This window comes from Vombatus ursinus, unplaced genomic scaffold (assembly GCF_900497805.2).
Source record: "Vombatus ursinus unplaced genomic scaffold, bare-nosed wombat genome assembly UNPS02015406.1, whole genome shotgun sequence".
NCBI lineage: Eukaryota > Metazoa > Chordata > Mammalia > Diprotodontia > Vombatidae > Vombatus > Vombatus ursinus.
In genome coordinates, this window is record NW_020955184.1 from 1,065,303 (window position 1) to 1,081,033 (window position 15,731).

General features: G+C 36.5%; 1 protein-coding gene across 3 annotated transcripts in view; it reads right to left on the reverse strand.

Annotated features, from left to right (window-relative positions):
• The window catches only part of MIPOL1 (mirror-image polydactyly 1), a 476,051-nt gene that overhangs the window by 342,477 nt on the left and 117,843 nt on the right, over positions 1–15,731 (reverse strand). For all 3 annotated transcript variants that reach the window (XM_027847439.1, XM_027847437.1, XM_027847438.1), the window contains one exon: positions 7,574–7,703. In XM_027847439.1, coding sequence (XP_027703240.1) covers positions 7,574–7,703 — 130 coding nt within the window. The remainder of the gene's footprint in view (positions 1–7,573; positions 7,704–15,731) is intronic.

Sequence of the window (15,731 nt, forward strand, 5' to 3'; positions counted from 1 at the left end):
TACGAGAAAGGAGGCATATGGCACAATAATTACTAATGTCCTCTTGACAGCATTTTTTTTTTTAGGAATAATACCATCTGTAATTTTTTTCTACTCATGTTATCATTTCTTTTCAGTTATCAAAGGAATGAATCTCTTGAAATCTTAAAATTCTGTTGTTTCAAGCATGAATTTCTTTCACATAGACTTGATCTGGTCCCATCCATTTACTCATTTTTGGTTTTTTTCGTACGTTTTCCACTTCCCCATACAGCTCACTAGGGACTGAGATGTTAAGATGTTATGGTTCTGTTATCATTGATGTTGAAAATATTTTGTTAGAGAAATTCTAACAGATCTGTTTCTTGTTCTTTTTGATTCTTTCCAGCTGATCCTATCACAAGAACAAAGGATAGAATTTTGTGTTGGACCTATTTTAGTCCTAGGCAAATGCCTATAGATCCACTTCATACATCAAAGAAATGTCAGTATCTGAAGTACGGAACATAAAGCCCTGAGTGAATGGTAACCTGTTCACTGCGTGTTTAGATTCTAACAACTGGCACAGAAAAGTTAGAAGTTAAATGAGAAATTTAGGCCATGAACAAATTTTGGAATCTTTGTTGCTTTGTATGAGCTTATGAACCTTATGCACAAAATTGTTTCTTGGGAATCTAGCCAAGACCAGGAAAAAAAAAAAAAGAAAAAAGAAAAAAGAAAAAAACCTCCTATCTCTATAAAAACAGGTCAAAAGTCAGCCCTGGGATAAGTTAGACTTCCCAATTCCCCTCCTCTTTCTTCATCCCATCAGCCGATTAAAATGATCAGAAAATCTGAAAGATAATGCCTTGCTTCCCCAGCAATTGCCAACTACTAGCATCAACACAGCAAAGGGGTTACATACTGGTATCAGGCACTGGACTTTTCCTGTACAAAAAGGCAAAAATGGAATTTCTGCTGCTGTATTTTTGCAGCTTCCACACTATCACCCTAAGTTCAACTCAGATTTGGAGGTCCACAGTATCCCTTCTGTCTACAGACTTCCCAAGGCCCTGGTCAGCTCATTTAATATATTTTGTTTGAACATACAGTGTTGTCCATCGGTTGTTCTCCTTCTCCCTTTCCTAGGATGCTGTTTTACTACTTAATCAGTCCTCTGGAGAGGCTTTTGTCGTCAAATGTAGTCAGTGAAATTGGTAGAAAAAATTGACCAAGTTTCCTCATTTTAAAATTTCTACAACTCATAAAATTAGCTCTCATTGAAATTGATACAGTAAGTAGCCCCAATTCAAGTCCTTTGTTGCTTTGGTAACAACATACAGTAAAAAGATAGAAAGGAAGGCCACAAGTACCTTTGGATGGATCCTTGATGGAGAATTCATAGAAGAAATGAACAAGAGTCATACAGAATTAGAAGGGTTAGGATCTATACTACTAAAAAAAAGTGAATATGTAATTGAAATTTTAAAAAATGTTAAAAAAAATTGTTTTTGGGGCAGCTAGGTGGCGCAGTGGATAGAGCACCAGCCCTGAAGTCAGTAGGACCTGAGTTCAAATCCGACCTCTGACCACATACTTGACACTTACTAGCTGTGTGACCCTGGGCAAGTCACTTAACCCCAATTGCCTAAAAAAAAAAAAAAACAAAACCAAAAAAAATTGTTTTTACATGTAGTCGGAAAAAATATTTTAAAAATAAAATAACAAAACAAAATTAAGTTATCACTATAAAATGAGACTGATTTCCTTATATACCTTATAAATTGACTTTAAATGCAATTCCAAAACATCAATGTCTCCATCAGTGAAATACATTCCTTCCTAAAGTGAGAACTTGTAAAAATAATTCATTTCAAACAATGAGAATGCTTCCCTCCATTCACCACCCCACTCCCAAAAGACACAGTCTCTGATCATAAGTAATTTATAATTTAATCAAGGGCATGGATTGTACTCAACTAACTAAAATATATGGTTGAAAATGATTAACTGCATAAATTAATCAGTACCCTGAAAAGTTAAAGAAAAGAAGAATGATTTCTTACTAGGAGGAGAAGAAAGCTTCCTGAAGGAAATGGCAATTTAGAAGGCTCATTGTCAAAAAAGTAGAGATAAGCACTAGGTTAAGTGCTAAGAATACAAATACAATAGCTAAACAGTCCTTGCCCTCTAAGTGTTTACATTCCAGTAGAAGGAGACAACACATAAAAGAGAGGTAGCCAGGGAAAGGAAGTGAATAGTGATACAGGATGTTAAGCCTGGTCTTCGGTCTGGGACTGGCACAATACAGGAGACCATAAGTGGCTGACCCTCCAATCAGAATTGTATGGCGAATAGCCCACCCAGATTGGCTGAAGTATAGAGTATGTGGGGGAAAAAAATATTTGAAATAAAACTGTAAAGGAAGATTGGAGTCAGATTATATAGGTTCTAGAAACAAGCTAAGAAATTTATGTTATTTATTTGGCACTGGTGTGCTCCTGAAGGAGTGATGTGATCAGAGTTGTGCTACAGTATGATTACTTTGGCAACAGTATTATAGACTGAAAAAGAATACAATACTCAAAGTGAAAGGAGACAATGACAGAGACAAAAGAAGGAAAAAGGACTGGATGGAGCCAAGAGATTTTTTTCTGAGGTACAATCAACAAGATTTATCAATTGATTATATTTGGAGGGTAAGAGAAAAGGAAAAGTCAAGAATAACTTAGTTGAGTAGAAGAATGGCAAATCATCTTCAGTAAAGTAATAATTAAAACTGAAAGAATGTGAGATTGCTAACAGAGAGAATGTAATAGAGAAAAGAGTAAGCTACAAAGGTGTTCACATTTAGGGGGCTGGAAAATAAAGATCAATTAGTAAAGTAGAAGAAATAGTACAGACCAATATCACAGAAGTCAAGGAAGGAGAAAAGATCAAGGAACAGGGCAGAATCAACAGTATCACATGCTGCAGAAAGGAAGAGGAGGATGAAGAGTATGGGTAGATAAAAAATATCAAGAGCAGTTTCAGTAAGTGGTAGGAAAAAAAAGCCATACTGGAAAAGACTGAAGGATAAACGGGTTGGTTTTATCTTTCACTGTTGAAGAGGACCAAAATGACATCACCATGTTGTCTTCAAGGTACAGTGTGTCTGACTGTGACTGATCAGACCAATACTAGCTCTGAAGGCTCTAACACAGGTCGAGCACAGATAGTCCACATGAACATTTGGAATGGAGATGTCTCTAAATTTGCACATTCCATGTTTGCTTTGCTCACAGAGCACTGTACCTTCTTTGATGTGGGCACACCATTCTAGGCAGTCCTTCCTCCCATGTCACACAATTGATTCCAAAGCTCTTCAGAGAGTGCTTGAGAGTATCACTATATCACTTCTTCTGACTTCCATGTGAGCAAATGCCTTCTGTGAGTTAGTACAATAGTCTTTTAGACAAACATTGGGAATTCTAACAATGTGGCCAGCCCATTGGCACTGTGCTGTCTGCAAAAGAGTTTGAATACTTGGCAGTTTAGCTCAAGAAAGGATCTCAGTGTACCTTATCTTGCCAGATGACCTTAAGAATTTTCCTAAGACAATTCAAATGGAAATGATTCAGTTTCCTAGCATGTCACTGGTATACTGGTATATTTCACACTGCTATATTTCATAGGCACATAACAATGAGGTCAGCACAATGGCACTGTAGATCTTCAATTTGGTAGGCAGTCTAATATCTCTTCTCTCTCACATTTTCTTTCAGAGCCTCTCAACCACTAAGCTATCTCTGGGCAATGTGTACGTCAACCTCATTATCAATGTGTACATCCTTGTAAAAGTATACTGCCAAGGTCTGTGAACTTGTCCACAGCATTCAAAACTTCTCCATTTGCTGTAACTGATAGTTCCATGTATGGATGGTATAGTGTTAGTGGGTGGAGAACCTGTGTTTTCTTGGTGTTAGGCCAAAATTAGAACAAGTAGAAGAGAACTGATCCATACTTTGTTGCATCTCAGTCTCAGAGGTTGCATTGAGCGCCCAATCATCCACAAACAAAAAAATCATGCACCAACTCTCCCTGTACTTTTAGTCTTGGCCTGTAGCCTTTCCAAGTTAAATAATTTACCATTACTGTGGTAGCTGACCTTGATGCCATTTTCATCCTCATTGAAGGCATCTTATGTTATTGAAAATACCATGCTAGGGGCAGCTAGGTTGGCGCAGTGGATACAGCACTGGCCCTGAAGTCAGGAAGACCTGAGTTCAAACCCGGCCTCAGACCAAACACTTGACACTTACTAGCTGTGTGACCCTGGGCAAGTCACTTAACCCCAATTGCCTTAAAACAAACAAACAAACAAACAAACAAAAACACCATGCTAAAAAGTATGGGAGCAGGAACACAACCTTGCTTCACTCCATTAATGAGTGGGAAAGTGCAAAAGCATTATCCATTATCCAGAACCTGTGCAAGTATGCCGTCATGAAACTGATGTAAAATACTGATGAACTTCTCCAGGCAACCAAATTTTGCCACAATTTTCCAAAAACCCTCATAAGTGACAGTATCAAAGGCCGTGGTCAGATTGATGAATATTGTGTGCAGACCTTTGCTCTGTTCCTGGTATTTCTCCTTGAGTTGTTGGGCAGCAAACACCATATTACCATTCCTCACTCCTTTCTGAGGTACGTTGGTTCTTAGGTAAATAATCATTTTCTGGGTAAAGGATCAGTCTTTTAAAAAGGTCTCTCGTAAGAATCTTGCTAGCAGTGACTAAGAGAGAGACCTCCTTGTGATTGTCACAGGATAATCTATTTCCTTTACCCTTCCAGAGATGGACAATGGAGAACTGAATTCCTGAGGGATAACCTCCTCTTGTCATATAACCTGGAAAATTTCAGTCAGCTTTTATATGAGCAATGGACTACCGGCCTTGTATAACTCAGCTGGAATAGAATCAGCAACAAGCACTTTGCCACACAAGAGGAACTAAAAGGCATTCAAAACCTCTTCTTCAGGTGGAAGCCTGCCTGGAGAGAGACTGACTTCAACCTGAGGTATGTGGTCAATGGCTTCAGCATTGATTGATGACAATCTGTTGAGAACACTATGGAAGTGTTCAGTCCATCTCTCTAGGATCATTCCTTATCACTAATCAATATGGTTCCATTAGCACTGAGTAGTCGAGATGCACCATAGGTCTTTGGCCCATAAATACCTTTTAGGGCATCATAAAAACACTTTGGATTATTACTATCAGCATAAAACTGAATTTTGCCTGCCAATACAGCATCTCTCTTAGCTTTGCTTGCACTTTACTTTTGATAAAGTTAAATGCTGCCTTCTTAGAGGCAGATGAACTATCCTGATGGTAAACCCCGTGGAGTTCTCATTTTTTTACTTAGCAGCTTCTGAATTTCCCCATCATTTTCATCAAACCACTTTGGATGTTTGTGAGTATTCTGGCCCAGATGAGTGAATGTAGTGCTGTATACCAAATCTCTGAAAGCTGCCCACTCCTTTTTGGCTCCACTGTTGCCAACCAATGACAAATGTTGGAGATGTGGAAAAACTGGGACACTAATGCACTTTTGGTGCAACTGTGAACTAGTACAGCCATTCTGGAGAACAATTTGAAACTACACCTAAAGGGCTATAAAACTTTGTACACATTAACTGCAATATTATAATGATGATCAACTGCAAAAACGTAGCTATTCTCATCAAAACAATGATCTAAGATAATTCCAAAAGACCCATGCTGAAAAATGCTATCAACCTAAAGAGAGAGAACTGATGAACTCTGAATGGAAACTCTGAATGGGAACAGAAGCATTTCTTATTTTATTTTAATTTTTAAATTTCATGTGGTTTTTTTGAAATATGTTCATATGGAAATGTTTTATATAACTTCACATGTAATACTGATACCAATCAAGGAGTGAGGAGAGGGAGGAGGAAAGGAGAGAATTTGTAACTCATCATTTTTTAAAATGATTGTTAAAAAATTGACTATAAAGGACATGTGAAAAAAAATTTAAAAATTTAAAAAAATTAAAAATTAAAAAAAAATTTTAAAAAAAAGGACATAAGAAAGATGCTATCTGTATCCAGAGAAAGAACTAATTAATAGAAGTAGGTATAGAATAATTTTACACATATATATCTATTTGTGTTTAATGGTAGCCATCTCTACGGTGGTTGGGGTGAGGAAAACAAAGAAAAAAAGAAATTTACATTTTGACTTCATCATATATTTAAAAGTTTTGCATGGTGGATTTGCAGTTTCATATGCAATCATCTTTTTTGTTGTGCTATGTTGTAAAAGTGCTTGTTTTGTTTCATGAATTAAGAATAAAATAAATTTTTAAAAATGTTTTGTAATCTGGAAATAGTTAATGAATAGTAAGCAAAATGGGAGAGCAAGGAATAGTTTACCTCTCAGATTTATGGAGAATAGAAAAATTCATGACCAAACAGGAGATAGAGAGCATTATGAAATACAAAATGGATAACTTTGATTACATTAAATTGAAAAGTTTTTGCACAAAGCCAATGCAACCAAGATTAGAAGGAAAGTAGAAAATTGGGAAAGAATTTTTATAACCAGTCTCTCTGAAAAAGGCAACCGACTAGAAGCTAGGGTTACCTGTGGTTAAAGTCTATGCAAAACAAAACAAAACAAAACAAAACAAAAAAAACACAGAACACTGCTATTGACCTTAGCCACTTATCTACAATCTAATAGATGAGAGTCAGTAGGGGCAATAAAATTAGACAAAGATTCTAGCAATACTGTATGTCATTGTTCCTCTAATCCCTGGGTGAAATCATTAATAAAGTTTTTTGGCTTCAAAAAAAAATTAAAATAAAATAAAAAAATAAAAATGTTTTTACATGTAATCTAGAGATAGTTAATGAAATAAATAAAAATAAATTTCCAAGATAAAAATATTAAAATATAAATGTCTGAGTAAGATACATTGGGAAGTGAACAGGAACAATCAAACTGCTGAGCAGGTAACAGGGAAAGTAGGAGTATAGGACTAAACAGAAGCTGAGTTGAGAGTTAAGAAACAGATATTACTAGAGTTAATGAAAAGAAGAAAAGTAGTCCAAAAAGAAAATAAGGTAAGGAAATTAATGCTAAAACCAGGAAGAAGAAAGAAACTCAAATGTGCCAAAGACAGTAAACTGCTTTTGTCTAATTGCCTATCAGGGCAGCTAGGTGGCATAGTAAATAGAGTGCTGGGCCTGAAGTCAGCAAGACTCATCTTTCGGAGTTCAAATCCAGACTCAGACACTTACTAGCTGTGTGACCCTGAGTAAGTCACTTAACCTTCTTTGTCTCAGTTCATCATTTGTAAAATGAGCTGGAGAAGGAAACAGCAAACCACTCCAATTTCTTTGCCATGAAAACTTTAAAAAGGGTCATGAAGAGTTGGACATGACTGAAAAATGACTTGACTACAGTTGTTTATCAGGCAAGGAATCAATGATATTGAAGAAGAATTAGATAGGTATGAGATTTCATTTAACAATATATGACCACCACATGGTGCCTGGATGAGGTGCTTTTTATAATCTACATTATTTACAAATGTGTACATACTCTTTTAGAGACTTCTCCAGTTCCCTGGCTCGTGAAATGGCTTCATCTCTTTCCTCATTGGCTAACTGGAGTCTAGATATGATAGCTTCATCACGTTCCCTCTGTGCAAAATAGATTTCTTCAACCAGAGCTGTAAAAAAAACAATTTGTAGGAAATATTGAAAGGGATATGGATATTCAATGTGTAAGAAATACTTAAACTCTTTGTTTTAATGAATACACGTGTACCCAACCAAATTATTACAAAAACAATCTAATTCCTAGAGAAAGCATCACTATAACGACTGAAATAGTTTTAGAAATGAAGAACTGAAATAATAGGCTACAGATATAGATTTTGCACATACTCTCAATTTAGTAGCACAAGCTCAGAACATAGAACAAATTCTTGAAGAGTCCTTTAAACTGTAAAACCTCAGATTTCTCCTAAGATATTCTAATTTGTTAAAGATGATGCTTCTGGGCAAATCAAAGGATCAAACTACATCCACGAAATCTTGACTAACTAAATGGAACTTAGATAATTTTCTCTACCAAGACCTTTCTTGACAAGTAATTTACATGTTTTACTTTTCATAAAAGCAGCAATTTTAGTGCCAATGCATACATTTTATGAATACATATATTTCTTTTTAAATGTATGTCCCTGTCAAGATAAAGTGATCTTTTAAACAAGTTTTGTATATACCTTGTCCCGAACAATGTAGTATTTAAAAACAAAAACTTAATAATGATAGAGAAATCTAAATCCTTTCATCTAAATTTCTAAATACTGGAGATTTGAGAAAATTGGCAAGATAACACAGTCATTATTTTCAACATACTCCAACAAGTCCAAAATAAGAAGAAATGTGCTCAACAGAGTAATGTAAGCTATTAAAACAGGAGGAAAATGGAAATACTACCACAAGATGTAAAGCCTTCTGAAATAAAAGTGGAGAGCCAAAAGCTCTCACACAATCTACTATAACTACACAAAGTTTTTCTGAGCATAACCAACTCAAATAACCTGCCAACTTATATTTCAAGCTGTGATGGCTTTTACCCATTTGCCTCAATGGGGTGACTCAATCTGACCTTTCCCTTTCCCACTCTGTAAGAGACAGGAAAAAATGAGTTATTCAGTTATGTGACAAAAAGGGAGTACATCTCAGAGTAGGACAGGCAGAAGAGGGAAAGAGGAAATCAATGTCACTGAACTAGCTAGAGGAGAAGTGTCATCTGTGAAAGAGATAGAAAAAACTGACTGGTCAGTCCTCTCTGTATAGAGATTAGGGAGGGAAAGGATCAAGGAAAATCTTTGTATTTCCAATTTGAAGAAACTAAGCCTGCTTAACTTTGAAGTCTTATGTAAGTAGTAGGTGAAGGGGTCAAAAAGTAAGGAAGAGTCACAAAAAGTACGTGAAAGAAAAAAAGAAAAGAAAAGGTCGAGAGAGAAGCAACTTACAAGCCTAGCTCCTAAGCAAACATACTAAAAGTGGGACTCATAAAGAGAGAAGATATAGACAAAAATTCCAAAAAAAGAGAGAAAGTGAACCACCAACAAACTGCGACACACAGGGCAAGTAAACTGTTCTAGATGGAGAAGCAAGCCACCTTGAGGGAGTGACAGGAAGGAGCATGGGCCTTCAAATCAAATTAAACCACTTTTCTTCGTTTGCCACCAGCTACTCTGTTTAGTTTGACTTCATCACCATCTTCTTCATACCCCATCCAGGAGAAACTCTTCATCATGGACATTACTTCAGCTTTGCTACTCATACATTAGTTGTTTCTGTCTCTGCAAATAAATCCTCCCAAAGTCAGTCTTTATGGAGGGCACCTAATGCCAGTCGTTTCTTTGCCATCAGTTGCTCTGCTTGATTTTGACTCTATTATCATCTTATCATTTCCCTTCAGCCTGGTACCATCTGATACTTTCCTGCCCATTGTCACCTTTTTGCATACTGTGTCCCTCATTAGATTGTAAGCTTCTTGAGGGCAAGCACTGTCTTTCTTTTTCTTATTTGCATTCCCAGTACTTAGTACAGCATCTCATAGATACTTAATAAATGTTCATCATATGGTATCATAGACTACTGTCACAACCTTGACAACAAAAGTCTTCGGACTTTGATAAGACAGCACAGGACCCTGAAACCACAAGTCTTCAGAAAAGCAGTCAGCCCCATCTGAACCCAACCCACACTCAACCAGATCCCTCACAGTTATCATCCAGGGAAGCAACTGCTGTAGAGAAGGGGCCAGCCAACTCTACCAGCTGCCAAATCAAGTGTCACCCACAGGACAGGCAAGGTGGCCTAGCTGAAGCAACAAGAGACCATGAGGGAGAATTGAGAAGTATATGTTAGGCTAATCAAACAACCACTACTTTGACCACCATTGTCCCTCAGACCCCAGTAGAGAAAAACCAGGACATTTGAACCCAAGAGCCTTGGGAAGAGCAATGTTTCCAGCTCAGTACCTTCAGCCAACATCCTGGGAAACAATTCCTATGGGGATGTAGCTTGACACTTGCTCCTGTAGGTGCTCCAGCTCCAGCTACTGAAGACCAAGAAAACGAAAGTTCTTGCCACCAAAGTTCTTGGCATTGTCAAATAGTTCAACATCAGAAACTGACACAAATTTGCCAGTGGAAATGACATTTAATAAGAGGCATTACTATCTGCTTTGCCAGTATACCCTAAGAACCATGGGCTTTTTAATGGGATTTACAGCTGAAGCCACCTGTGTGTTGTCTCCTCCATTAAAATGTGAGTTCCATTTGGACTTCTGGGAGCTAGGATGGCAGCGTAAGTAGTAAATCACCATAACTCTCCTGTATTCACCTCCAAACAACCATAAAATAGTTCCCCAAAACAAATTCTGGAACAGCAGAACCAGCAAAACAATCTTTGAGCCCAAGAAACATGGAAGATCAGCAGGAAAGGTCTATCTCACTTGGATAAAAAGGGGGCACATTCCAGGACAAGAAGTTTCCCAGCAAACCAGCAGCAAGTCCCACCTCAGCAAACCAGCAGTAAATCCTGAGCCCCAGTGCAGTGCAGCAGGCGAAGCCAACACTAGGCCCCTACCATGCACCTCAGCATAGCCAGGGGAACTGGGAGACTCCAATCATGAGAACTGCCATGTGCTTCAGCATAACCTGGGTAAACAGACATCCTTCAGTGGCCAGACCCTCACATGCTTCAGTGTTGCCCTGGGGAAATGCAGAAACATCCCACCAGGATTCAGCACATGCCAGAAACCAGCACTAGGACCCTGGTTCAGCACCAGGAAAACTGCCAGATCCCTCCAGCCTCCAGCAGCATCAGCCACCCACACCCCACCCCTCAGCGCAACACCAGACACGAAGGTCCTTTATGGGTCTCAGGGCAACATCAGTTCAACACCAGATTAACAGACAGCCCCTGCAGCCCCTGGCATAAGAACCTTGAGACAGTGCCCTTTCCAGCCCAGGAGCAAAGTTCAAATTTAAATGAAAAGGAAAAAGGTCAAAAAAGATGAGCAAAAAACAACAAAAATAAAACCTGACCATAAAAAGTTATTATGGTGACAGGGAAGATAAAGACACAATTCAGAAGAGGACAACAATGTGAAAACACCTATGGGCAAAACCCCGAAGAAAATGGAAGTGGTTTCAAGTCCAGAAAAAACTCATAGAAGAGCTCAAAAAGAAGCTTAAAAATCATATGAGAGGTAGAAGAAAAATTGGGAAAAGAAATGAGAGTGGTACAAGAGAATTACGAAAAAAGAGTCAAGAGTTTGGAAAGAGAAAACAACTGGTTAAAAAACAGAATCAGCCAAATGGAGAACTAGTATAGACTAACATCTTATACCATATACCAAGATAAGGTCAAAATGGGTGCATGACTTAAACATAAACGGTGACACCATAAGCAAACTAAAAGAGCAAGGAATAGTCTACCTGTCAGTTCTATAGGGAAGGAAGAATTCGTGACCAAATGAGAAAGAAAGCATTACAAAAGTAAAATGGATGATTTTGATTATATTAAAATAAAAAGGTTTTATAAAAAATATACAACCAATATTAGAAGAAAAACAGAAAGCTAGGAAACAATATTTATAGCAAGTGTCTAATAAAAGCCTCATTTCTCAAACATAAAGAGAACCGAGTCAAATTTAGAAGAATACAAACCATTCCCCAATTTATCAATGGTCAAAGTACATGAACAGGCAGTTTTCAAAGGAAGAAATCAAAGCCATCTATAGGCATATGAAAAAATGCTCTAAATCTCTACTGATTAGAGAAATGCAAATTGAAACAACTCTGAGGTACCACCTCATACCTATCAGACTGGATAATATGACAAAAAAGGAAAATGATAAATGTTGGAGAGGATGTGGGAAAATTGGGACACCAACTCACCGTTGGTGGAGTTGAGAACTGATCCAATCATTCTGGAGAGCAATTTGGAACTTTGCCCAGAGGACTATAAAACTATGCACACCCTTTGATCCAGCAATGCTGCTACTAAGTCTGTATCCCAAAGAGATGATGACAAAAGAGAAAGGACCTACATGTACAAAAATATTTATAGAAGCCCTTTTATGGTGGCAAAATATTGGAAATTGAGGGGATGTCAATCAATTGGGGAATGGCTGAACAATCTGTGGTATATGAATGTAATGGAATATTATTGTGCCAATAAGATATGATAAGCCAGCAGATTTCAGAAAAAAACTTGGACTTATACGAACTGATGCAAAGTGAAACGAGCAGAACCAGGAAAACATTGTACACAGTATCAGCAACACTAAGTGATGATCAACTATGAATAATTCAGCAATTCTCACCAGTACAATGATCCTTGTTGCTGTTGTCTCTCCTTCATTCTCGAAGAGGACTATGACATCAGGATGGTGATGCCATGACTTACAAGTGAATTAGAATTCAGTGAACAAGGGTTGAGTCATCAGCATCACTTTCTCTTTAGTAGTTATCTGGGCCCAGTGGCAAAATACAGATCAGGATGACTGGAGATGGCCCTGGATTCAGTGGGAGACTCTGGCCTTTTTAAGCTAATGTCTTTCCCAAGTCTGAATTTGACTGAAGCAATGCCCATTCAATGATTAAGGCTAGGTAAGATAGGAGGCAAAGAATGGCCTCTTTTACTAATCAAAAAAAAAAAAATCAAAAACCTGGAAGGGAAGACCCTCAGGGTTTCTATTTAAGTTCACTCTGAGCCATTAGAACCTAAACAATGACCAGGTGGGGCTTGGGCTGAGACCTACTGCTGGCCAATCAATAAGAGCCAGAGTGATTTGGGTTTAAGGCATGGTCCTTAAGAAAGAAATCTAGCCTGCAACCCCAAGATGCCTTGCAAGGTTTCAGTGATCAAAATTTACATTCCTTTGGGGCAGCTCATACTACTCACAGGTTGTTGTTTGTCCTTCCTTCTAGAAGAGGACTATGACATCAGGAAGTTGATACCATGACATCAGGAAGCTGGTGCCATGACTTGCAAATGAATTGGATTTAAATGAGGGAAGGCTGTACAAAGTCCCTAGCTGCACTTGCTCCTCAGCAGCCATCTGGGCCCAGTGGCAAGATACAGAACAGGACAATTGGAGATGGCTTCAGATGACACAATGATCCAAGATAAATACAAAGGACTCACAAAGGAAAATGTCGATCCACATCTAGATAAAGAACCGATGGACTCTAAATGCAGATCAAAGCATACTTTTTTCACTAACTTTATTCTTTTTTGTGTCTTTCACCTTTTGATCTGTTTCTTCTTTCACAACTGTGACTAATATGGAACTACATTTTACATGATAGCACATGTATAAACTATATCAAACTGCCTACCATTTTTGGAAGAGGAGAGGGAGAAAAATGTGGAACTCAAAATCTTGTAAAAATGAATGCTAAAAATTGTCTTGACACATAATTGGGAAAATATTATTCAAAAATTGTGAGTTCACTACAAAAAAGTATTCTCATTTTTTAATATTCCAGCACTCAGAACATAGTAATTAACAAATGTTTTATTCAGCCACTCTTTCATTCACGATGACTATGATCATATAAATGAAAATGATAATAAAATGAAACACAGCACAATATAATTATAATTACCATTTTGGAACAAGAGATAAATTGTGAAATTGTTCTCCCTTCTGTTCACTGCATAAGATGGGTATGGATTATTGCATAAACTCTCAGATTTGGTTTATCTGTTGGTTGGTTTTTACTGAATGCAGTTTTCTTTCTCTTTGAATTTTTGTTATAAAAGAAGGCTCATTGAGTTTAGGAGGGATATACATACATGCATATATATATACATATATACACACATATATATACACACATATGTGTGTACAATATCTATAGAGATAGATATATCTTTTAAAGCAGACATATACCATTATATATTATTATACTATACTATTATATGTTGTATAATATGCTATTAATTCGCAATGAGTAATTTTATTTATTATAGACATGATATAAAATGAAAATGCATCAATAAATGAGAATTTAAGAAAATAAAAATAAATAAAATAACTCATTATAAATTAGTAGTATATGGTTGCTTTAAAAGATTGAAATGTATAGCCTAGGATGAAGTCCACAGTAATCCCTATTAGTTATTTCTACATACGCTCAGCTGACAGAACCAAAACAGCTTAAAGATATAACGTAAGCCTTTCATGCAATCCTCAATTTGACCTCACATATTATCATGTTACCTAAAGACAAATTTGTATTTGTTTCTTTCATTAAAATAACAAAAAATTAGAACTAGACAGGACTATAAATGCCATCTTAGTTTAATTTTCATTTTACAGATAAGGAAACTAAGGCTCAGAGATGTTAGCTAATTTGTCCAAGATCACATGACCAGGAGCCCAAATCACAGACTCTCACAGTTGGAAAAGAGCTGGTCATCACAGACTGAACAGGAATCCCCTCCATAATTTGAACCTAAGTCTCCTTACTGGTAGTCCCCTCAGTTTCTGAGTGAAAAAACAAAAGTATTAAGAAAAATTTCACTTACAAAAAAGCATGATGTTATATGATCTGTTTAAAACAGTTAAACTATAGAAATGCATTTATATCTTGGGTGCAGCTCTAGCAGTAGAAAAACTGGAACAATCAGTTAAAGCTAATATTAATAATTTCTTAACTTTTATAGTAAATGAAAGTCATCAAAAACTTTTTTTCCTATTGCTCAGTACTTTTAAGGAGATCAATATGTAACTCTCAAACATTTTTAGTTTTTAGTAAAGAAAACTTAATTGTAAACATTGAGCTTTTTGAAGGTGGATGACTATTACAAAGTTCACTAGAAAATCAATATAGCATTTTAGTTGGAATTTGCTCATTAAACACTCACAGCTCTAATGCAAATTATGATGGAATGAATAAAGCAAATACGCATGCTTCTTTCTTTTTATTAAATGTAAAATCTACTGTTAATTACATCTGGTATGTCATACAAACTTTTCTCCTTAACTATTAAATAGAAGCTTTTACAAAAGTCATTAGAGATTCTCTTTCTTTGACTTGTATAAATTTCAATATTTGTTCAGTAAAGGTTCACAGCAGTTAAATTACATTAACAAATATTATTAGCTACTATGTAAGCCAACCAAGTAAAATACTTATATTGTAGGTAAAACAAACCATTGGGTGTTTACAATAATATTTGGATATCTCCATTTTTAAACATGCTTATCAAATATCCTATAATTCTTAATCAAATGAGAGAGACTCAAGGTAGATTTTTTCCCAAATACTCAAATTTATTTAGTAAGCTAATTGTTTTCTAATGCAGACAAAAGTAAATATGAAGAAGCTGAACTATAATGAGCATGAGTTTACTGAGTCAAAGCAGAGTACATATTTTCTTAGTAAAACCTGATTTTTTTTTAATTTTTAGCAAACCCATCTCACACACTTTTAAAACTACCTTTAAAATATATTTAAAATAAAAGAGACATGTTGAAAATTATTCTAGTTTAAACAATGGTTTATGATTGTCCAGACAACACAACTTTGGGGGAGGGCAGGGCATTCCCTGGGAATAAGAATCTGTTTGCTGACAACCTAAATGTTGCCTGAGTAAATAGAAAGAAAGCCAAATGGAAGAGGAAAGAAATAATTAGCATTTGAAACACCTAC